At 37.6% G+C, this 24,941-nt stretch overlaps 1 protein-coding gene across 1 annotated transcript in view; it reads left to right on the plus strand.

The window, feature by feature from the left end:
• Positions 1-24,941, plus strand: part of stxbp6 (syntaxin binding protein 6 (amisyn)) — a 65,119-nt gene that overhangs the window by 34,617 nt on the left and 5,561 nt on the right. Inside the window, exons 3-4 of the mRNA XM_085391518.1 lie at positions 15,041-15,171; positions 15,337-15,502. Coding sequence (XP_085247644.1) covers positions 15,041-15,171; positions 15,337-15,502 — 297 coding nt within the window. The remainder of the gene's footprint in view (positions 1-15,040; positions 15,172-15,336; positions 15,503-24,941) is intronic.

Genomic DNA, 24,941 nt, shown 5'->3' on the forward strand with positions numbered 1-24,941 from the left:
ACAGTTTTGTCTTCTTGGGATTTCAAAGTTTATGCAGCAGAACACCGGTGAGAGATCTTAATAAAACTAATGACACACTTACCCTGAAAGCTCAAGTATCTAATTTGACAATATAGTTCACTCTCTTAAAGATTAATGGGAGATGAGCCTGATCTATTATACAGTTTCCATTTGCACTGTGGCTCATTACCATAATATAATCTAAGGAATACACAGGGTATAACCAAATAATGTTAAGCACTGAATGATACCACAGTTTCAATTGTTTGAATAAATACAGTATAATGTAGTATTAGTTCCCATTTCATGAAAATGCTTTTTGATTGTGTTCTGTGTTTTTCTTAGTAATTCAGTAAAGCAAACACATTTACATTTACATTTTTGAGATGGCCTCTGTGGAACCTGCTAAAACTACTTGTATATGCTTACAGAAAGAATGATTTGCAATGTATTTTAAGTTCAAACACAAAAAGGTGTTCAATATGATGTTTATTGTATATACAGTTCTTTATGTAACATCTTAAAAAACAACTACAGAAGTAGAAATTGTTCGAAACACGCTTTTCTATTCTACCTGAACACTGAAAATTCTTTATCCTTCCAAGAAGAAACGCCCAACTTTAGAGCAGAAACAAGCAAATAAAAGAGCATGGTACAAAATAATCTGAATTACAGCATCTGTCTCAAATCTACTTTGGGTTGACTTCACAGTCCACAATGTCCATCTTTTATGTACAGTATATGGAACAGGCATGTCATCTTGTTCCAAAGGTTTCTTTGTTTTTTTTTTTTTAAAGATCTTTTTATCAGTTTTGATTTCCTCCCATTTCGATTGACCCACTTCTTAAACTTTTTTTGGCTCTCCACTGCCCAGCTGTGTCAGGCCTTTCGGCAATCCCTTCTCTCACTGTGATTACAGTGCAGATTTGACTGCAGTATAGTGTGCTTGTGAGTGGCATGCATGTTAATTGTGATAATGAAGGTCACCTAGAGGAGCAACTGGAGTCGCTCTCTGAATTTACAGTACTCCCTGTAGGGAAGTCGCTGCCCGGTGTGAACCTCACCAGGATATCGAAAAACACCATATGCTCCCCACCCACCACCTCACACCTTTTCCAGGCCTGCCACTGAGAAATTCAATCATAGAGCCAAGAGCCTTTTGAGATATGTGTGATATTGTGAGCTCTACTGTCCAAACTTGCATCAATTGAAACAAAGAACAAATTGAACTAAAATAAGCTCTAGAAAGCTTGCCCTAGTCAAAGTTGCAGTCATTCCATTTAATCATGATTTTGCCAAGTAGGAATAGAAATGAATCAAAGAAACGCCACCTTGAAATCAAGCTGCAGGAGATGTGGCAGAAATGATCTCGGCATTTAATTTGTACCTAGCAAACACAATCAAAATAGCTCAGAGTAATCCAGATTGTACACCTGCAACAAACAAGTTAATATTGATGTTGGTGGAGCTCAATACAGACTCGTGCTGACATTCTTGCCATAATCACCGTTTTTGATGTGGATCCAAGTATGTGGGAGGGTTTTTTGTTGTTGTTGTTTTTCTTGACTTCTTTTTTCATTTATTTTCTCTGGCGGAAGAATCCTCTCTGTATATGATGGAAAAACTCCTGGGATGAATTTGTATCTAATTTTTTGTTTTCTCAGATCCAAAAGTAGGCAAGAATACCTTAGTATGCACACAATGGGCATGCAATATTGAGATAATTCAAAAGATTTTATTTCATAAACCAATACCCCCCCCCCCCCCCCCAAAAAAAAAAAACAAACAAACAAAAAAAACAAAACAAAAACATTGTACTAAAATTCAAATAACAATGGATATACTAGCTGGTATATTGGCTGCATTGAAACAGATTTGACTTTTTCTTCCCAGCGAGGGGAAAGATCAATGTTTGTCATGAAAAGAAAAGTATAATAAAATGCATGGATGTAATAATGTTAATGACTTGTAATGAGAATACTATTGTACATTCTTTGGATTTGCCTTCTGTTTAAATCTATAAATGTTACTTTCATTTAAAACAGTATTTGCTTAACACGAGAGATTTGGTATACTAATAATATATAGTGAGATATCTTCTGTACATCAAGTTTTCATTGCATGTGTTAAGGCCAACACCTGGCAGTTAGACAACTTGATGTTTAGTGCTTGTCATGAGTCAAAGGTTAAACAGGATATGGACTGGCACTTTGTGTCCTGTCACCAGGCCAGAGATGCCAGTCTTCTGTTCAGACTTCCTTTGTCAGCCCTGGGTGGTCTTTACTGTGGTATTTCACATTAAGGGCATGGCATAGCACCCCTGCAGGCTCCCTGACAATGCGGTATCAATACACACTGTGTCAGTAGTGGGATGCCAAGCACACACACATACAAACAGGAGAAAATGCACATTTGTTTGGTTTCTCATATGTTTCTTAAGTAGAATGTGAGAACACCTGAGGTTACTTTAAAGACATGTTTCTTTTTAGTTGTTAGGGTTATAAGATTCTCTCTTTTTTTCCTGCATGACTCCATGCTAAACATGGAAGGAATGATCTCATACTTTAATACCAATCTCACAACCCCCAGCTGTTTTCCTACTGCATGGAACATCATTCATGGGAAGACCAGATGGAAAGCCATTGACTGCGGAAACAAATGAAACTTTTTCCTGCATGCTCACGCAATCTGTGCCCTTCAGTAACACCATTTACATGTGTGGGTGTTTGTGACAAACCCTCCTCCCCCCCCAGGGTTCATATTCACTGTGTCCTTTCACTCAGTGCTCTGGAGTGCAGCGTCAGCCTTTGCTCTACAACTGCTATTCAATTGGAGATGAGTTTCAGCTCAAGATGCGGTACAATGTCATAACACTCCGATTTACTCTTACAACCTGAGTCATACTATAAAACTATCAGTTTCAATTAGATGTGTGTTTGGTTTGAGACTGTGAGCTGGAGGAAAGCTGTTTTCTACGTTGGACTGAAAGTCAAAATAAATATCCAGCGTGTGTCGTCAAGCCTAATGGATACTTTGTATTTCAGGTCTGCTGTTGTTGATAATGTCCCAGTATTCACCCTGTTAAGGGTCTCCGATTGATTGATTTGTAATGTCTTTATTACACTTGTGGTAAAACAGTATGCTGCTTGACTTGAATTTACTATTATTTTTTTTAAATAACTCAGAGTACAGACTCTTTTACCTTGGTGTTTTCATTTTCTTTAGATTTACAGCACTCTCCAGTAAAGCTGTGCACCTAATTTATTCTTTGGGTATATCTCATACAGATCTAGACTGTATTACAGAGCTGTGTGTCAAGCTGAAACCTGGTTTAATGTATCACTGCACACATGTTCACAGTGTACTGTTGTATGTGTTTATGTGGCCAGATCACCCTCTGTTTCCTCCCTTGACACCTCTGTTATGAATCCTGCATTATTAATCTTTTTCTCCACTCCTCCTTTGTTCCTGAGAACAGGGATGATGAATTTAAACGGAATGAAGGGAAAAGCAATTAATTTCCTCACCCATGTAATTTGAATAAACTTTCCCTTTTCAATTGACTTTAACTACCGAACAAATGGGCGAATTATTTTATCATTTTGAGACTCCTGTAGTTAATTGTCTATTTCCATTTTCAATTTGGTGGTCAGATTTTGGGTCAATTAGAAAGGAGCATTTGTTTTTTTGTGTTTTGCATGCCCATTTCCAACAATGGTCTGCAATTACTTGCAGTGAGGGCCTATATTTAAGTGGAAAAAAAAGTACTTTGCAAGCATTTGGGAACTGAGAAAAGCCGTTGTAGTTCTGACAGAAAAATTCTTTCTCATATTTGCTTGATACAGAATTTTAGCTGCTCAACAGTCTGGGGCCTCCTTTGTCATATTTTTCTTTTCATAATGCACCAAATGTTTTCATAGGATGATGGATCTGGACTGGGAGACTAGTTTAGCACAGGGGTTCTTTATCAGTGGAGCCATGCTATTGAAAATTCTTTGCAATATGATGTTGGAAAGTGTTATTGCTATACTCTGCTTCTGAAATGCTGCTTCTGTAACATGTTCACTTTGGACACAATTGTGTTACTAATTAACCTCATTAGATGTTTTGTTGCCACCGTCCTAACTTTTCATTATAAATGACAATATGTTATCAGATTAATAATCATTTTTTAATGACTATCAACATACTGAATGTGTTACAATATCATGTTCCAAGCACTACAAACTGCGTGGTGACTGTAGCCATATCTTTTTATTGGAGACTAACTTCCTTTTAGTACTCAAAAAAAAAAAAAAACAGAAGCTTTGATCCATTTGCTTCTTTTGGACTGCTCGATTATGGCAATTTTTTTTCTTTGTTATTTGTCCTTAAATTTCAGCATCTTTAAACTTTATATTAAACAGGGGCAATAAAATTGGTGGAGGTGGAGGACATGGGTGGGGGCACAGGGTTGTCTAGTCGGTGGTTAGGCACAGACAAGGCGTAGTTTTTGATCATTAAGCTTGTCTCACAAGGGCAACCACCAGTTCCTGTCAGTCACAGTGTCCACCACCTGAGGTGTATGGGAGCATAAAGGCGTAATGGAGGCTGCTGCAGACTTGCACGCCATGGGAAACCAGTGTGAAAGCCATGGGAAGTGTGACATGGAGCTAGGCTCCCACAGAAACCTTGTTAAACTTATTGACTTTCTTTAGATAAATCTCATTTCATCACCACATAAGGTGAACTAAACAGTAAGTAAGTCTGGACTTTTAAGAGGGCCAAAAGCATGTGACTGAAGACAAAATGAATTCTTCTCTTCTTGGAGGCCAAAACCATAACTGAAAATAAAATCTGATAAATTAGGCAAACTTACTTTTACCATTATGGAACAATGAAAATTGACTTTAATGAATAAGAAAGAGAACAAGAAGCATGATTGAGCAATATTTTAAGAATATGTGACATAATAAAAAAAAAATACAATTATAAAAATGTAATTAAATTATTTAAAATAATATTTACTACTCCAGGTTGCCTTAATTTAAAAATGCCATTTTAATAACTCATGAGCTTTGTTGTACATACATAATGGAGCCTTCTGTTCTGCGCAAAGTGCATTATTTGCTAATTGTTTAGTTTCTTTAGCTGTGTTTATGACAGTTGTGGTTACTACAATTTTCAAAATTCATCTATGGTATTCATGCAGTATAATAAGCCCCACTAAAATATATTTGACAGTGAAAATATTACATGTAGATTTACATTTTCGACTTTGTGGACATGTACTGACCTTACTCTGTAAAACCTGTAGCCACATAATTAGCAAGGATCCTGTCTGCATCAGTACAAGCCAAATCTAAACTCCTGATGTATTGAACCGCATAAATTCATGCACACACACACAGATCCAGGTGTCACACCACATCCGGATTCACATACAACTTGTAGATATGCTTGTACATAAGATTTATACTTTTGAACAAAAGCCTACACACCCTTTTTAAATGGGAACATCAAACAAATGCCAATCCCTTTTTTGTTAGCTTTAATCTTATAACAAGTAAACGGTGTATCAAAGCAGAAAGAAATAACCTTGTGGCATTGTACTTGGCATACTTGTACTTTAGATAAAAAAAAAATTAAAAAAAATCAGACAAAAATCATCTTTTGAATGTTGTCTTTTCCTCTCCTTTTTCTCCTTATAGCTTTTTTAAAAGTGTACGAAGAGTGAACAGTATGGGTTCTTGGATATTTGGAGGAAGTGCAGTAATGTGTACACCTGCTTTTCAATGTTGCATACAGTCAGTGCTTTACTAAACCTTGTCTGAAAGAGAACAGATGGGCTGGGAAATGAAATCTGGCAACAAGCTTGAAAAACACTATTTTGATTCATTTGATTTCACTTTTTAGTGCCAAAGGTAGAATACACTTGCTTGACTCACTCATATTTAATCCAAATCAAACTGTCATTTCAGCTGTGAGCAACTTAAGGAGCTGATGGACAATCACAGAATAGAAAGTCAGACTACCCAGACAAGTAATAAATACTCTAGTATTTCTAAAATCAGTGGATAAAATTATAGCAAGCTGGACTTGCTATAAGAGGACGATTTACATAATAAAACTGGTGGTTTTACAGCATTTCCTCAAGAGGTGTCTCAGGATCATAAACAACATATTTGATTTCAGCTGAACGCACCGTTCATCTGGGCTCACAACCCGGTTATTACTAAATAAAGAATTTTGTCAGATCTTATTGAACGCAAGTTTGACACAAGATGTTTTTACTTTGAGCGCATATTTTCCAGGGAAATCATTTTAGGCAATCCTGAAGGAGTAAGTGTGGAGGAATGTGCCTTGTTTTGACTGTTTGATATACCAGTTCTTGCTATTGTGTGATGATATGCAGATTGGGTTGCGATGAGGTCTTTGCCTATTAATGTGCACCAGAAGGTTTGGCACATGCAACTCATTTCGTATGCGTTTTATCTTTTTCTACACAGAGATATGAGAATGTATTACAAAACCTGACGACCTTACTTTATGATCTCCCTCACTCTCGCTGCGCACTTCTTACTTTTTCAGCAAAGTGGAATAATGTGGAATAATTTTTTTTTTTAAATCCCATAACATCACCACTGTAGGTAAGGCCTCATTGTAATAAAATGTTTCCTTGTATCCCTGGTTTCTGGCTCCAGAGGAATGTCTGCTATGTGGATTGGAGCCTAGCCTGAATAGCGGAGTCCTTGGAGCAGTGGGTGGTGGATGAGCTCAAGGGAATACAGACCTCACAAGAGGCTTTGGTTTTTTCCCTGGATGTGTTCAGGAGTAGGAGAGAAGATGAAAAAGACAACTGCTCTGATCTGTCGCTATGGAAAGTAAAATGGGTTTCTTTTACTTAATATTTTTTGATAATGTTTTTCTTTTGCAGTTACTTTATTGGAAAGTAGTACACAGAAAGTACACTGTGTACTACTTTCCTGAAATTGCTTCTGGAACAACATGGTCTTCATGGTCTTTGGTGCTCTTTTGCGATCATTTTGAAGCATCCTCTCTGCAGACACAAGTGCATTCAAGGCATGGCAGCAAAATGCTCTCACAGCATAGCAAATGCACTGAATCGCTTCACTATTAAGTATCATTTCCCCAAAATGTGTTCATCTGCGTTCGGTTTTCATTTTTCTCCATCCATGCAGTTGACAAATGGCTCGGTTACAGCGTAGTTCACCCGGAATGGAAGAAGTGTGGTAAAAAAAAAAATAATCAAAGATTAAAAATACAACATGAAACGTACAGACAGTGTCTGCAGTGGAAACTCCTGATTTCACTCTAGGTTTTGTATGTTTGATGCTGCTTCCATTGATGGCAAGGACACTGCAGGTAGGCGGGATGTCCATGAATGCATGGACTGCCTTTGCTCTACTGCCGGCCAAGCATAAAACAATCTGGTCAAATGTTTGTTTTTGTTTCGTTTGTCACCTGCCTGTATATCTTTGCGTGAACAGAAAAAAACTGGCATATATTACACACAGAAGATGATCAATTTCTGTAGTCTTGCAAAACAAAAGGGGAGCCTAAAGTTCAGCCATACTCATGAAAACGTCTTCAGTGGCTTTGATTTGAACTGAACTAAAGAAGTTTTGGTGCTTCTGAAGAGAGTTTGAGGTTTGAATAGCTGACACACGATTTGTTAAGCCTCCGGAATCCTTTTAATGTGTTGTCCTTGGGTAAGTGTTATAACTGGCTGGATAACAGATGCGACTCCAGGCAAGAAGCATCTACAACAATGTGCATTTTTTAAAAAGCTCATTTGGCTTTGAAATTCTTAGCTCAAATGAAAGAACAAGTTGACTTTCAGAAGCTCCTTCTAACAAGGACACTTGTTTTATTTCGAACATATTGTTTGAACATGATGGATGCACACATTTTTATATAAATGCTATCCATTCATTCTCTAGTTAACATTCAGTTTAAGCAGACCTGAAAGTGGTGCGCTGTTGTATTTTTTTCCCCAATATAAATCCTGGTCTCCTGTTTGCTGTTTTAGACAGCAAGGGACCCGACACTAGCAGGTATAGACATATCAGATACCTATTCAGAGTTTTTTTTTTTTTTTTTTTTTTTTTAACATGTTATTGCATTTCTGCTATTGTAACATCCCAAGCAATAAAATATTTTCAGTCATACAAGTTGCTTTGTCACTTAAAACTGAATCTGTGTTGTGATTAAGGGCATTATTGTAATACTATTGTCATGGGATGAACTGCTTTATTGTTTGTGCGATGTTAATCTAATGGTGTCTGTATCTGTTGTGTGAGAAACTTGTCACTGATAAGAGTCGAAAGCTAATCTGTATAGCCGATATTCATCATATGGTCTCCCTTTTACTGTTGGTGCCTTGTCACTGCTATGGCACCGTCATGACTGAGAAGAACTTGTAAACAGCACTGACTTTGTTTTCAAAGCCATGAATAGACTATAGAGGCCTTTGTTTCAGGCTGGTGTTGCCAGTCTAGCCTGTGCAGTGGTTCACTGGCGTGACAGCTTCTTTCTCAAGATCACAGTGTGTTCCAACTCGAGCAAAGTGGGGGCAGCTTTAAAATAGACCTGTAATCACGGACCCAGATGGAGAAAAAAGTCTTAGACATGCCCTCAGACGACAGCTCTAACAAAAAACAACAAAACTGAACCTGTTGACCAAACTGCTTAAATGTTTACCTTTCATTCTTGATACCAAGAAAGAGGATGGTCCAGTATTTGAAACCCCTAATCTGCAAATATAGATCTTCTTGTCATGAAATATGTAGTTCACGTACACTCATGAGTCACTTTATTAGTCACAACTATTAACGGCTTGTTAACGCATTTATAAACGAATCGCATGGCAGGAACGTGGTGAATTTGCATGGTCACGATGGACTGCTGAAGTACACACCATGAGTACACACCAAAAGTGTAGAGAATGAAGTGAGAGGAGCTTGGTCGGAGAGCTTCAAGCTGATAGGCAATACCTGAAATAACTGGTCATTACAACCAAGGTATGCAAAAGACCATCTCTAAACAGACAACACATGAAACTCTGCAGCAGATAGGCAACAACAGCAGAATGTGGTCTGAATTGGAAATTCACATCATGAATGTGCAGCCAACAAGTCTGCAGCAACTGCATGATGCAGTCATGTCAACCTTTTCCAGAATCTTTGGGGAATGTTTCAGATACTTCATTAAATCACTGCCATGAAGAATTAACGAAGTTCTGAAGGCAGAAGAGGGGAATGAGCAGGGTGTATTGTAATAGACAGTTTAAAGGTGAAATGAGCTAAACACCCAGCTGAAAAATGCCAAAGGTTAATTGCTGAGATAAATGAAAACTATGCGTTTAAACAGTGATAAACAAGTTTTGAACTTTTTCCCAATGTTTTTTTTTTTCTTAGTTTCCTTGGGGTTTAATAATGACTAATGTGGCGTCATATGTTTAGTATATCATCTATCCCTGGAGAGCACTCTTTTGTTACAAACAGAAAAGCCCCAAGCCAAGACAAACAAACTGCTGCGCTGTATTTCTTTGTAGTCCAGCAATTAGCATCCATTAGCTTTTCTTACTGTATCAATGACTGTGTCAAAAACTTGCACATGGACATCTAGAGTGTCTTTTCTTTCTTTCTGCCATATAAATGTAAATCGCTATGGCAACTGCATGTGCCTAACGCTGGAGTAAATAGACAATTGACTGCTGATGGAAAGAGCCTCATTTTCAAGAGGTCTTTAGCCGACCTGTTTGAGATGGATGCTGCAATGGGTTTCTTTGAAGAAGGGAAACAAAGAAGTGAAATAATTAAAAACATCATGACATTGATATAACAACTATATAACAAGATGACTACAGCCTCTCAGTACAAAGTGAAGTAGACAGAATTTTGTTTATGGACGAAGCTGAGTGTCTCATCTAGCCACACTTTAGATTCTTCTTGGTGGGTGAGTGATGAAACACTCGACTACAACACAGCGTTTCCCAGACTGTGCACATTATCTTCCATATCTGATGTGATCTTTTGTTATTCTCAGATTTTTTAGTTTTCAAAGCTTTGCTGTGCTGGGCCAAACTGTTGATGCTCTTTGCCTTTGGCTGCACGCTTTTGATAAGTGTCAGTGTTGACATGAAGATGATGCTGTGTTTTTATAAGGGAAGGAAGGTTTTAATTTTATGCCTATGTGGGTGGCACTTCGTTGTCTGCTCTTTTCATTTTCTCCAGCTGTTATAATGTTGTTAGTTTACCAAAATATTTCTGGATAACATTTGTTTTCATAGTACTCTATTTGATATTTCCAACAATGCCAATATGCAATCGGTAATGCACACAATCATTGCATGATCTGTTATGTCGTTTACAGCCTGTGCCAGAACACCACCTCATGCTCACATTTCTATTAACAACCACAGCTGGGGTCATGTTTCCTTGAAGTTAAGTTGATTCCAGGAATTTTTCCTCTGATCTCTGCAGTCGGTGAAATGTACAGTACGGGTTTCCCTTCAGGCAGCACTACTTGCACATAGCCAAACACAACAAGGGATCCACTGGAGGAAGTGAAAGCATGTCACCATCAGAGCATGAGAAAATAGTCAGACAGGAACCTCAGCATGGCCTTCCTCTGATAGCCAGCCCACATAGAAACAATGTGTTTGGCTGCTTTTCAGTGGTTGTGGTCATCTCTTGGCTTTTACTTGCACTAGTTAGTCAGGTGTTATTTGTTCGGTCTCAGCTTGTGATACAAATAATGTTTTAAGGGTGTGACTCCTGCAGTAAAATTGAGAGAAATGGATCACATTACAGATTGTTCATTTTATGTTCAGGAAGGGATAATGTATTCATCCATCTTTGTATTATCACAATAACTCAAACTCAGTGAACAGAATAATTGAGAAACCCAACATAACCACTCATCTAAAAAATTCATTTTTTTAGTTTTATAATCAGCAGAACAGTGATACATGATACTGTACAAAAAGACAAGCTTACTGACACTGGATATTAAGTATTGATAAAATGGGTTCAACATGCTTCATAAATTCCTTACTTTTTTTACTTTGCTAAAGTGTGCTGTTCTCCAGACTTGGTGTCTAAGTGAATATATTTATTATGAGAGCAGTTTAAAGTTCATTTATTACAAGAGCTTCAGTATAGGTTTTCTCGTCCTTGATTGCTATTTCAATAATGCCAGCTCTTCGAACTTTCAGTAATTGTTTTAATATTCCAGGGAGCCACTCAGACAAGGTGGGAGTCAACAGCTGAATATGAAATTGATTTGAGAGGCTCAAAGGTGTCTGGCAGTTTGATTAAGATCTCTGTGTTGATGCCTTGACAATTTAGCTCCATGGCCTTGAGACAGCAGCTCTCTTTCACACATTTCAGTAGTTCAGTCACATTGCAATGTCATCGTATAGTGAAAAAGATACTTAGGCAAACAGTGCCACCCAATTAAATTTGCTGTAATTTTTCTCCCCTCTTCATGTGAACCAGGGATGATTAAGTATGCATTTGGTGTGCATTTCTCATGTGACATATAATTTTTTTTTCTGCGTTATTCTAATCCTGGAGTCAGTGTGATTACTTTGAAAGCAGCCTGACTAGAAAAGCCAGTGATTTGTCAGTGTATATGCAAGAATGTGTCAGTCAGAGCTGCTCAGGCTTGAGGGGTCGTACTCATTCATATACATGATTTTATTTTTATCATCGTTTGTGTTCTACACAGTATGCTGTGGGTGCAGAAATTTACAATCAATGAGCCTTGACATCAGTGGCTGCTTCAGTATATTGTAAAGCTACTGTTGGTGTATGTGTTTGGTGTCTTTTCAGCATGTTGCATTCTCCTGCTGTGACTGACTGTTCAGCTTTGAGTCAGAATACATTTTGTGAAAAGGATTTCTAGTCACATTTCATTGTGGAGCTTGGCATCTTCAGCCAAATAAAGAGACAGATCATGCTTAACATTTGATAGATTAGTAATTTATCAATCTTGAGCCAACCTTAATTTCTTTGTATTTGCATCTAAAATTCAAGTTTAATAAAAAAATCTTTTGAACATTGGCTCAATTTTAGTCCAGTCCTTGTAACTCCACTTAACACTGACCTGTGAACCATCCATCCATCCATCCATTCGCTTCCGCTTCTCCTTTTCAGGGTCGCGGGGGGCGCTGGAGCCTATGACCTGTGAACCATTCAAGCATAAAAAAGGCACCTAACTCAAGGGAAATGGACCAGTGTTGTGTTCACATAACAGAAAACTTGACCAATTTTGAACTGTATCTATTGCAAAATCACATTCGTTCACATTTCTTTGGTTAAATCTATTGAAAATGCCAATAACAACAAAGAATGTTTGCACTAACAAATTGATTCTGAAAGACCTGTTGACCTGTGTCTCAGCAGGGTGTGCATTGTGTCCTTAAACAAAATAAAAAAAAGAGAAAGAGAAATGAAAGAGAACAGAAGAGGTGGCAGGCCTGAAAAACTATTTACAGCAGGTGAACAGGATTTTAAAAGTCATACCCTTGAGAAATAAGAAAAATATAACAAAGACCTGACCCAGGACTTGAGAAGATGCATGTGACGCTACATGGGGAAATAACGAAATTGATTAAATTAGAAACACAGAAGAGATTTTTATTGTTATGCAATGCTATCTGTAAAATATCTGCTTGGCTTCATTTTTCATCATGGCAATGAGCCCAAACACACTGCCAATGCAGTAAGTGAGTACCTGGATAGAAAAACGCACAGTGGAACACTAAGTAATGCATTGACCTCCCCATTGACCCTGTTGACCTCCCCAGACTTCAACATTATCGACTCATTGTGGGATCATCTAGAGAGAGAACAGAACAAAAAGTAGCCAACATCCAAAAAGGAGCTTTGTCCGTCACGAGGTTCGGAGAACTATTCCTGAAGACTCCCTGAAGAAATTAAAAGAACACTTTCCTAAGAAAGTTCAGGCTGCGTTGAAGGCATTTAAACCAAATACTGACTTTCAAATTCATTGCCATTGAATCTTTGCCCAATACACTGGATTTCAGTGTATGTTTCACATTTCAATATATCATTGCACCATTCCCATTTTCCAGCAGAGCACAGAGAAATGAAGAGTGGCTTAAGATTTTTGCACCGTATTAATCAAAATGCTGAAAAGATAAGGATAACCCACTTTTCCCCATTTTAAGATGGATATAAATTTGAAATTACATTTTTTTTTAGAAAGGACATTTGAATTAATTCGGGGGGAAAAAATGACATTCATTGATAATAGAAAATAAGGATTAATTCCTGCGCCATGACGAGTAGGCCATTTTCTACAATTTCTACTTGATAATTTTGAGGAGAGTAGTGGCTCTGTATTATAGCCTATCATCTGCCACCAGTGTAAGTAAAAGATAAATTATTCTCGCTGGGAAGTGAATGACCTTAGGTTCTGCATTTCTACCCTTCAGCACATTGGTTCATTACACCGAGCCTGTCGTCTGCTTTATGAAATGTTCTGCTTTCAAGAGCTCCTATTAGCCTTCACTGTGACACAAGACAGATGTGATCATTCTGTTCATCTGTTAATCATGGTTGTGATTCTTTATCTGATTGAAATTCTCAAAGAAAAGATGAGGAAGGTGTTGTAGGAAAGAAGAAGAAATGCTTGTCTTCATCTATCTGTCTGTTCCACCCGGGCCAGCAACTCAAGTATGAACTGCAGCTGTCTAAATGGATACACAAAATGTATCCAAAGATCTCTCATCTCATGGGAGTTTGCTTACTGGCCTGACATTCAGCCCTACCTTTATTTTCCATTTCCAGAAACAGGTGTGGAAAGTCTTTCAAAAAGTGAACCAGAACAACAGGGAAAATGGAACAGCATAGTCTTGGGGTTTTTTGTTTTTTTTAAAAGAAGTGTAGGGTAAAAAACTGGAGAGAATGCAGAGAAAGTGACCCACACACTTCCATCTCTCTGACATGACACAATGGAGGATATGAGAGAGCGGAAGCAGACCTTTGCTGCCTGGGTTAAAAAAGCAGCGCAGGACCAATTGTCCCTGAGAATGACACAGAGCTCCAAAATACAGTCTTTTAGTTTGAACATTTTGTCCAAACTAAAAGCCTTGACGCGCTACAGAAATCTGGTGGTCTTATTCTCAAATGCCAACCTACAGTTAAACACAGAAGTGCAATATAAACATATGTTCTGCAATGCTTGGATAACTGGAGGGGAAGCTGAGGACAGGAGTTTGAGTGAAGCCTTAGTCATATATACTAAACTACACATAAAATACCTGAAAGAATATGCTATCAACCAGCTGGCAATTAACTCTGATTTGTAGATACTAAAGTTACTGATTAAAAAATCCCCAGCACCTAATAAGCACTTTTAGATTATATTTTATTCATTTGTTTTTGGCGAGTTGTTTAAATGCCCCTCACCCCACCCCCACCGAGCTCATATTATGTCTTTCAATTAGTTTTAGTCAGCAGTGCAGAAGAAATACATCACATCAGTGCAGAGACCGGAGCTGTGTCCCACACTGTTTTCTGGTGACAGAAACAATATAGCCAAGACTTTGTTTTTCAAAGTAGTGTAGTAAAAAATATGGCATTATGTTGTTAGAGCACAACAGAAATTTATAGCGCAGTTTACTGTATATAAGATTACTGCACACAGATTGGTATGAATAATAAAAAAGCCATGTTTACAGGGCGTATCTGTTCAGGGTTAGGCTGTGTCTTCTAATAGGAAATGTTTATCATGGTCTCTGTTGCTGTTGGCTCTAGAAGCGAAGTAATCATTGTTAATGGATCCCTTTGTTTCTGCCGCCTACAGAAAGGAAGCTCGTGACTTTTGCTTGACTAATATTCCACATGTGATGACCTGAGCTGTCCAATTTTCCTAATCAAAACTTGTCTGGGAATCATGTGCATGGGGTCTACAGGTTACACAGAAACCTCGTACTCTGAAATTTAATGTTGTTTTAATTATTGCTCCATTAGGCCTTACTCTTGTTTGGCTTTTGTTTCTACAGTGACGAACAAGAAACCATCCCATGTTTCAATCACAAAGGTGAAGCAGTTCCAAGGATCATCTGCCTTTGTAAAAAGGTCACAGTGGACAATTGACCAGCTACGGCAGGTCAACGGCATTGACCCCAACAAAGTATGTAATTTCCCTTCTCCTTTCCCAGTGAACACAAGTATTGCTAATTCAAAGCATGTTGCTATGTACTCCGTTCTCAATTTTCTTATAGTTACTTCTTGTTCCTTTTCCCTTACTACACACTCTCACTTCTTATTGGTGTCTCCCTTTCACTGCTGTTCCAAGGACTGTCCGGAGTTTGACCTGATGTTTGATACCGCTTTCGATCAGTGGGTTGCTGGTTCATCAGGGGAGAAGTGCACCTTTATCCAGATTCTCCACCACACCTGCCAGCGTTACAGCTCAGCACGGAAGCCAGAGTTTGTCAACTGTCAGTCCAAACTGCTAGGGGGTAAGACGAAAAAAAAAAAAACTTTTCAAAATCCACTGGCTCTACAGCGCCAGACTCGCTGCTATCATGCTGTGCTGTAAGCCAGTCTGAATCTAATTACGTATGATGACAAACAGCACCTGGTGTGTATGAAAATGCATGCTTATTCCTCGTACACAGCATCTGTTGGGCGCTCTGCTGACGTGAGGTCAAAGAGGATGTCCAACGAAATATATCAGTTGTGACTCAAAGCGTCTGGCACAGATCAGCTGGTTATACAGCACATATAAACACACACTAGAACACTAAATAATAATTTTCCCTATTTTAACACATTTTGCTGTGTGCCTGATGAGAATCATTGTTTTTGAATGATTTTTACCCTTTAAAATAACTCTGACACTGGTATTGAATCAGTGAGCAAACACTCAACTGAACACTAACCTCTGTTTTGTTTTTTTTGTTTGTTTTTTTAAAAAAGTGTATTTCATGCCCAACTAACAAGCAAGGAGGTGCTGATCAAACGAGTCATTGCATAATCAGCTGCCAAATGTTTTCACCATACTTGGTCATTTCCCTGCCGTAAGAGGTTTGTTTACTGTAGGTGGGTTGTGGTGATGGTAACAATGCAGCATCCTGGGTGGCTTAATCAGATATTGATCTGTTTTTGCCTCCAAGTTTCATCTTTGAGAACTGCTCAGCCTATTGTATTATTCATAGAAATATTTATGAAAACGCATTCCCCAGCTGACCCATGTGTTGTGTCCTCCTGCACAACCCATAAAGAAATCTGCTACCGGAAATAGATATTTCTGAAAAACAGGACTTTTTGATTGTGAATCTTATGAAAAATCTATAAATAATAATGACTGAGAGTTCCTGTGATTTGTGGTATTCCTTATGTACGTCGCCTCATGATATGAAAGGGCCAGTTTTGTGAATTTGTAGGTTAAAAGTTAAAGTGTTATCGGACATATAGTAGAATGTAGGGACTAATGACTGAAATATAAATTATGTGTATAATGACACTGTAGTTAATTTCAGATTTGTATTGTTCCCATTTTTCTTACTGTGCGTGGGAGCCCATCATCTATTCATTGATGACAAACCTGCTAGTTCTTCTCAGCATTGTTATATTGCCATGACTTTCCTCCTACTCTGAAATATATGCTCATATTTAGCTCTCTTCAAATGAACTTGGGATGTACTTTGTATGTGTAGGTGGGAAGGTAGTGGTGTACCAAAGAGCATTAACCCAGGGTTCATAGAGTAGGATGCATTATGTACTGCAAATGTTGTATATCAAATACATGCCTGCGGTGTTTTAGAAAATTACAATGCACTGTAGCATTGATTTTACCATACAAAGTTTAATAAATCTGAGGAGTGTAGCTCTGATATAAATAGTATAGTATTCATGATATAAATACTTGTAATAAAGTTTTATTTCAAATACAGTTTTGTACATGCCAAACTGGTAGTTGTAAAAGAAGCTATTGACCATGAAGCAATCTGATATGTAACCATCATCTGTAGAGGAAGCTTTAGCGTGATGGATCAAAAACTTCACCATAACAGAATGAACAAAGAGGATACTGCCAGTCCTGTCCACTCCAGTTTAAGTCTCACACCAGTGCAAAACAAAAATCATGACGCTGCTCAGGTGTGGGACCATAACTGTGGGAGACTAACTACAGCAATACCTGAGATGGCAGAGTCCTATAAAGACAAAGGTAGAAATGTGAGGCAGATAATTCCAGTGTTGCTAGTAGTTAGTAGCAATCAAGCTCCAAAGCAGTGCATATGCAAATATATTGATTTGCATTCCTGCAGATGGTGTGATGTGCTGTCATTAAAGATGGCAAAGGTAAAGCATGATATTAATGCACAGTAAAAAGTGTTTTCTCATGCATACCCCAAATGTAAAAGGTAATGTCAGGTTGCATTTGAGCATTGTTTAACATCTTCTTGATGATGATTACATGACACTACAAAAGTTCATTGAAAGTAACAAACGGATGTAAATACTGCTTATCCATGCAGTGCCTTTTAACACAACCATCATTTCAAATGATGTTTAGTCTGATAATGATGTAGTGACGAATTAAAGTGATTGAAAGATTTCATATCATGATTCATTTACATTTGCATTTTTTTTATTTGTTATTTAGATCTTGAGCAACTTTGAACCTTAGCCTGTATGTATATTTATATTTTTGTTAGATGTTTTATATTCTTTGTTCGTTTCTTCCTATCTTTTTTAAAAGCCTTCTCTCAGAACATTACGGTTCAGATGCATGGGCATATGTTTTTGATCCTTGATGAGGCATGTAATCAATGCAGAAATAAAAGCAGCCAGTGTGCTAATTGAGTTGTTATCAGTGCCGAGTTGGGCTGTTGCCCACATTGTTATACTATGTTGGACTCCAATTCCCACCTGTCTAACTGGCATGTATTCGTGAGTTGATTCTGAATTAATTTTGCTTCTCCTGTTTTTCCACTTAATGTTTAATGATTTCCCTTAATGAGAAATGATGGGTTAAGACTTTTCTAGAGAGACGCGAACACCTGGTGCCATTATGTGCAATTTCTAAGAATGTTTTCACCTCAAAAACCAAGCATATTTTCATGAGAATGAATGGAAATCTTTTGCAGTTAGCCTAATGCAGTTTCGGCGTCAGTGTTTCTTCAACATTTGCAGAGTTCAAACCTAATGCTTCCTCTAACATGACCTTTGCAACTCGAACAGTGTTAGGTATTCATGCATAAAAAGGTTCAGTGTCAGAGCTGTTGTGTTGCACAGGGTGAACACGCAAGTTCCATACAGAAGAGCTTTAGCCATTCATCTGAAACTGTTCACAGAGATGCATGAAACTGTCAGTGTTTCTTTGTCTTTTGTTTGCCCTGTGTCAGTATTTTATGACTGAGCCATGATTTACACAAACAGTTTTTCCTCGAAAAAACCAGACTGACAGTAATTTGAATTTTTATGCCTTAATTGTAGCCGGGGGCACTGAATTTTTCCAGCTTGGGCTGCTAATAATTATGAAGTACAAATGTTTGTGTGTCATTAGTTTAGGCAAATTTGTGTTAGTCTATAATTGTGACTTGGACAAACATCAGACCACATTTTATGGCTCATTAATGATCAGTGCTGAAAATATTTGTAATTCCAAAGTGTTTCCAAACCTTTTCGTTAAACTTTATTTCTTCAACACTAAATACATTTTATACAGGATTAATTGTGTGACCCATTTATACATAACCAAACTCTAACTGCATTAGTTTATTAAAAAAAGAACTGAACACTTGTGTGCTTAACACAATAATCCAGTCCCTCTCATCCAATTCCAACCTGCGTGTTTTAACAAAGCTGATCATGACTTTTGATATTCTCTTGTCACAGAAGGCCAAGATGTAGGTTCAGTCATTTTCCGTTGCAAGGTCTTTTTGAACAGAAGGAGGAAAGAATTTGTTTCACATCAAGGTCATCTGCTAAGACGAGGTAAGCGCTAAATTAAAAGTCCCGCCCCCTTATAGTTGAATAACTTGCTCCACCCAATTCTAGATATGACCTAGACCTCAGAAAAGATATCTTCTATTAATCAGTGATGAGTTCCACTTATCACCAGGCTTGAGGAACTACAGTATCTTGTCTTCCTCCCATCACTTCCAACCGGTCATGGCTGATGGCTGCTCAGGAAGGAGCAGGAGGTTTCATGAAGTGGGGAGTTTTTCCTTCCCACCATTGCCAAGTGATTGATCAAAAGGGGGTCGTTACCTTACCATATAAAGGCTCCTGTTGGTCTCCTTGGTCTCATGTCGACACAATAGGAGTGTGTTTTCATTTTCTTGCTAATAACTGAACAAATGGGCACAAATTGAAGTAAAAGCCAGCAACGCAGTCTCTTAGTAAGGTGCTGCACCACTAGATGAGTAAAGTGATTCAGCATGTTTTTACAAGTCTTACAATTCTGTCCAATTTTTTTGTAATGGTGGAGATACAATTTAAGGCTTGTGGTTTTAATTTACCATATGTACAGTGTAAGTATTGATTAATGTGATAGAAAACATTTTCATGCTCATTAAACCGCACAGTTTTACATTTAAAAACACAAAAAAACACACCCAGTCAGGAAAGAGATGTGTTGATTTGCAAAAACTATTCCCTCCTAGGGGAGGGTTATTGGAAGTTGGGCCTAACCACGCCAGCAAATTGCTTCTTAAAGCACAGCAGTGCTACTAAATTAACTCAAGAGTCAAGGATTCAGTTTTTTCTGTAATTTATCATCCCTCTGCTGTAGTTACACTTTGAAATCTGACCACAATAAATTGTTCATTCAGACAGGAATGAACAAACTTGTAACTCGTACTTGCTATTTTTTTCCCTGAAAGCCGTACAGAGAGCCATGTTTTATACATTTCAAGTGAGTACAAGGACATTGCTTTCAGTGGCATGTGTCCCTGTATGGAGATGTACATTGCTGGAAGGGATTTTGAGTTTATATCCAAAGGTTATATGAGTTATGTTCGCTGTCCTTGGCCCCTCTAACAAACTGTGTACATGGTCACTAATGAAATCTGTGCAGAGGTGCAGTATGTGTATTTAAAAAATCATTACAAAATGTTGGCTTTTTAAAATTTGTTTGAAATTGTTTTTCTTTGAAACAGGGCTCACTGATGAGGTGATATACTTGAACAGCATATAGAAAACATGAGCTTTTGGAAGTTGAACAAAATATTAACATTTTTTATGAAAAAAGAAAGCAGACCCCCTGGCCTCAGCCCCTTTACCAGAAAACGCCTTGCAGGTGTTATTGCCTGCAAGGTGTTTTCTGGTAAAGGGGTTCTTTAACTTTCAATTGATAAAACTTTGATAGTGCTGATAATGAAATGTTTGAAGCGTTCCTTGCATACACTGCCCACAACATTGCAGTCTGAGCATTTGTGTAAGCCATTCTATAACACATTTCATCTTTTCATAGTCTTAATGATGTATTAATAACTCACTGCCATAATTTGATTCAGTGAAGTAATCCCAAACCCTGATACTTGAGTTGGTATGAGGTTCTGCTGAAAAGTTGTCTTTGGTCAGCTCCAAGCTGTGACCAGTATATTTAAATTAAAGGTCCTTGCCTGCACTTGTAATTTTATTCAGACTTTCGTTTTAGACTACAAAGACTTTTCCCTTGCAGATCTCGTAATGAAATTTGGGAGTTCTTTAGAGACAAGTAGTCTGTTTTTTGGCATACACAGCCCCTTTTTGCCTTAGAGATTCCTTTAGATCACAGTATGATGACACCAGTCACGTTGGTAGCAAAGATAACAGCACACTCTGGATGTCAAAGGTTGAAATAAGACATGTTCCCTAGGTTGGTCCCTATTGAGATACTAATCTTTTGCCCTTAATCTTAAAACCCTTGGATTGAAGGATTTGGTTGTGATAAATGGCAGTGGTTTCGTCAATTTTCCCGTTTGTTTGTTTTTTGTAATCACTTAAATGATAAAAATGTAAAATCTCAGATTACAGTGTTTTGTTGGAGAATGTCAGAAAAGCCAACAGTTTTCATATGATGTATTTCTTTTCTTCAAGAGTGTAAATAACAATCTGGGGTTCAAAGGTAGCACAATGACAAAGTGCTTCTTCCCTAATTGTTTCCTCAGTATAGTCTCCACTCCTGTGAAGCATATTACAAATTAGCATTTAAGCTTAGTAAAGACTGTAATCATGGAAATTATGGCTGGTAATGCATTGTGTGATGCTAACATTAATCTGCTGATTAATGCTGCTGCGAGTAGGCAGTTCATGAATACCTAGTAGCTATTTTTCTGTCAGTGCTGGCGCAGCTCTGTGTTACATTTAGGATTTAGTACTTTGCTGAAGACTTTTTAAACAGCTTAACTGTGACTAACCTAAAGGCCAACTGTTCAAAGGTCTGTCCTTTGCCTTCATGAAAACAAGTTGTGGCATCATTCAGGGTTCACGTCCCAGAATTAATGCACACATCTGTAGGATGCATACATCAGAGGTGGGACCAAGTCATTGTTTTGCAAGTCTCGAGTAAGTCTCAAGTCTTTATCCTCAAGTCTCAAGTCAAGTCTCAAGTAATGTCAGGCAAGTCAGAGTCGAGTCTCAAGTCACTGGTGTAAAAGTCCAAGTAAAGTCACAAGTCTGAAATTTTGAATTTCAAGTCCTTTCGAGTCTTTAAAAAAAGAAAATGAAAAAATAATGTTGCAGTTATGCTAAATGTAAATATTAGACCATGTAATTTTTAAATCTGTGTTTTTCTCAACACATGACAAAATAGTGAACTTAGAAAATATACACAAATTGTGAAATTGCACCTCTTTAAAATGCAGCTCAATTAAACTTAGCTCCAAGAATAATTTTCACCGACAGTTCTGAGATAAGCTGCATGTTATTCTTGGATGCGGTTGTAGGACCGGCTTTAAAATCGCATGACAAAAATATCACACACATTTAAAAAAAACTGCATCACCAACGTAGCCTGGAAAACATTTGCTAGTTAGATGAAGTCAGCTATCTCATTGTAGCATATTTATATGCATATTTATAATTATACGGTTCTTGGAGTGAGTGCATACACTCATGAAGTTTAGTAACTTCAGGTCACTGCAACAAGCCCAGGTACAGTTTACCGACGGATGGGTGCAGGACCTTGAAATGCACCGTGTAGAAAGTAAAGACCATCGTACGTATCATAAGTTTACCAGTCTCACAAATCGTCTTCATAAATACACATTCGTTAACCGTTTATTAATAGGACCTTTGAGCTCAACAATAATTAATTAGTAGTGGAAATAATTTCTGGTAGCATCACAGAAATGTAGCAGTGACAATAATACTGTATGCTGTAATCGTACTGGGCAATTAGTGATGCAAAAAACCTGTTTTATCCTGTGAATAAAAGTATATGTTTTTGTCAATGTACCATAATAACAGAAGCGAAACGCAATATTGTGTCAGGACAATTTACTATTTATGCACAATAAACAAAGGAGCATAGCGCGACAATTTCTGTTCAGCGCCAGACTTGCTTGTAACCTATATCACCAATTATGTTATGAAAATGACGCATTAACTACAACAGCAGACTGACCTTCGTGTAAATGCTTGGAGCAGACTAACCTGTGAGCTGGAGTGTTCTGGGACGTTATATTTGGTCTTTGAATGGCTGCAATCCAGGCCACCCGTCGCCTCTTTGTTACTTCGGAAACATGGCTCGAACAATTTCTATACTGGTAATAAGATCATTTTTTAAACTCATGGACTTGAAAATTAGGAGAACGTAATTGAGTTTACGTAGGTTGAAATAAATATTGTGTGACTCTAAACAACTTAAGGTTCTGAATTCTGGAGAATAAATAAAAAGCAGAAAATTTTGGAACTTGAAATAAAGTGATGTTATTTGATATGCAGGGTATCCAGTATGTATTTTATTGTAAGTAAGTGCTGCCTGAGGTGGGTGGGAAGTCGGGTACAGATACTTAAAGGAGCTGGAGGGAGTGAGTATGCTTGATTAAATGGAGATTTGGGGGTGAAAATTTAATAGAAGAAAGTAATTTGACCATGGGGAAAAGGTGCAGGATGAATGTGTGGAACAGTGATTTGATTAAAAAAGAAACTGGATAACTGGCTATAGAGAAATAATAAGTGTACATCTGGAGCCAAGGGGATGTGCCCTTCTTGTTTGAACCTCAGCTATATTTTCATTATGTTGCGGTGGGTAATGTCAAGATTTGCATTAATTAAACTGCAGCGGGGGGGTTGGTTATCTTGGAGTAGGAGCAGCATAGCTGTGCCTTTAGGCTCCTAGGAAGTCTGTTTTATGATTTTAATCCATCATTTTGTACATCATTCTTTTGTGTCTAAATCATTTGGTATGAGGGCTTTACCTGCCATGCTCATTTTCTACACAACAAATGTAACCTTTGGGGAAAACATTGACAGGTATTAAGACATTGTTTGACTGATCCACATATAGAAGAATGTAAAGTATTTAATTTTTGGAGCATTTTTCTATTTCTTGGAAGCTTTACTTACTCTGTTTAAAGCTTCTTTTGGCCTTTATAATGTATTTAGCTCTTTGATTTAGTTCTCTCCACTGGTACACACACACACACACACACACACACACACACACACACACACACACACACACACACACACACACACACACACACATCCGCAATACTCTTTTTAATCCAAAAAAATAAATTGAAAGGTGTCCTTTTATCACAAAAACATTAAAATTGTTAATACATTCAGTTTAAGATAAACTATTATCAGAAAATTGCAGTTACAATAGAAAAATGCATTTTATACTCATAGCATCCTTCACACACATCCTTGTTTACCTTGTTTTACCTTTTTGCTTTAATTTTTAAAAAACAGGAGTATAGGATAATATTGGTATCGGAGTTAGTTTTTTGTATTATCAAAATGGTTGTATTTGTATTTTTTAGTTGTTCTCATTTTTTTCTCAGTCTAATTCCAGGTACTTTCTACAAAGGGTTTGCTCATTTCAGTTTGAAGATGTTTCACCTTAGTTTAGTTTCAGTGCTACTTTGAATGTTTTGTGGTATTTTTAGATTTGGGCAAATTTAAGAAGTTTAGAATGAATGCTGTATTACAATACAAATGTAAAACATTTTGAAGATTCAGTCATGAACATCCCTAATGCCAAGGATCTTCTTCAAGCAGGTGTGATGCAAACATGACCAAATTAACAGAGTAAAACTGAAGGTATTTGCTGTTTTTATTCTTATTTTAATGTTGTGAGTACACAGTATTGTTTAAGTTTTTGTTAATCTGCTTTTTACTTTTCTTTGAATTAGTGAAAAAAATGTTTCACATATTACTTTGTTTTGGTAATTGTGATTAACACAATAGAAAAATGCAAAGAAGCTCTATGCAAGATGAAAATGGGCTATTCTGTACTTCAGAGTCAAAATGCTGGTGATAGAGGTGAAACTGAGCATTAAGCATTGGCTGCACTTACCAACATCCTTGACAGTACATTTTATATTTGCATGAATAACACCAGCCTCATTCATAATATCTCATTGGAGCTGTTATGCGCACGCTAATGCGTAACAAATGACTGCAAAACATTCTCTCCCCTAAATCACCCGCACACACATTATACCCTACAGCTTTATTCTAACAGACTGACAGCCTGAAATATTAAAAGCACTCCAGCATGGATCTTTTGTGTCCAATCTTATCAATCCCATGTATTGTAATAGTAAATGTGACTTGGCTGTCAGCATCTTGTGAAGTGTATCTGACATGCTCTTGTTGATAACTATCAGGTTATTTTCTTTGCCTCACAGCAGCGCAGGCTGTAATCTGCTGCTTACAGACAAAGTGGAAAAGGAAGGGTTGACTTTGAATTATCCCACCACCCCACACCCCACTTCCTTGTTATGTTTGCCT

Source organism: Rhamphochromis longiceps, linkage group LG19 (genome assembly GCF_057381845.1).
Source record: "Rhamphochromis longiceps isolate RC_006_pf linkage group LG19, R_longiceps_female_GT1.1, whole genome shotgun sequence".
NCBI classification, from domain to species: Eukaryota; Metazoa; Chordata; class Actinopteri; order Cichliformes; family Cichlidae; genus Rhamphochromis; species Rhamphochromis longiceps.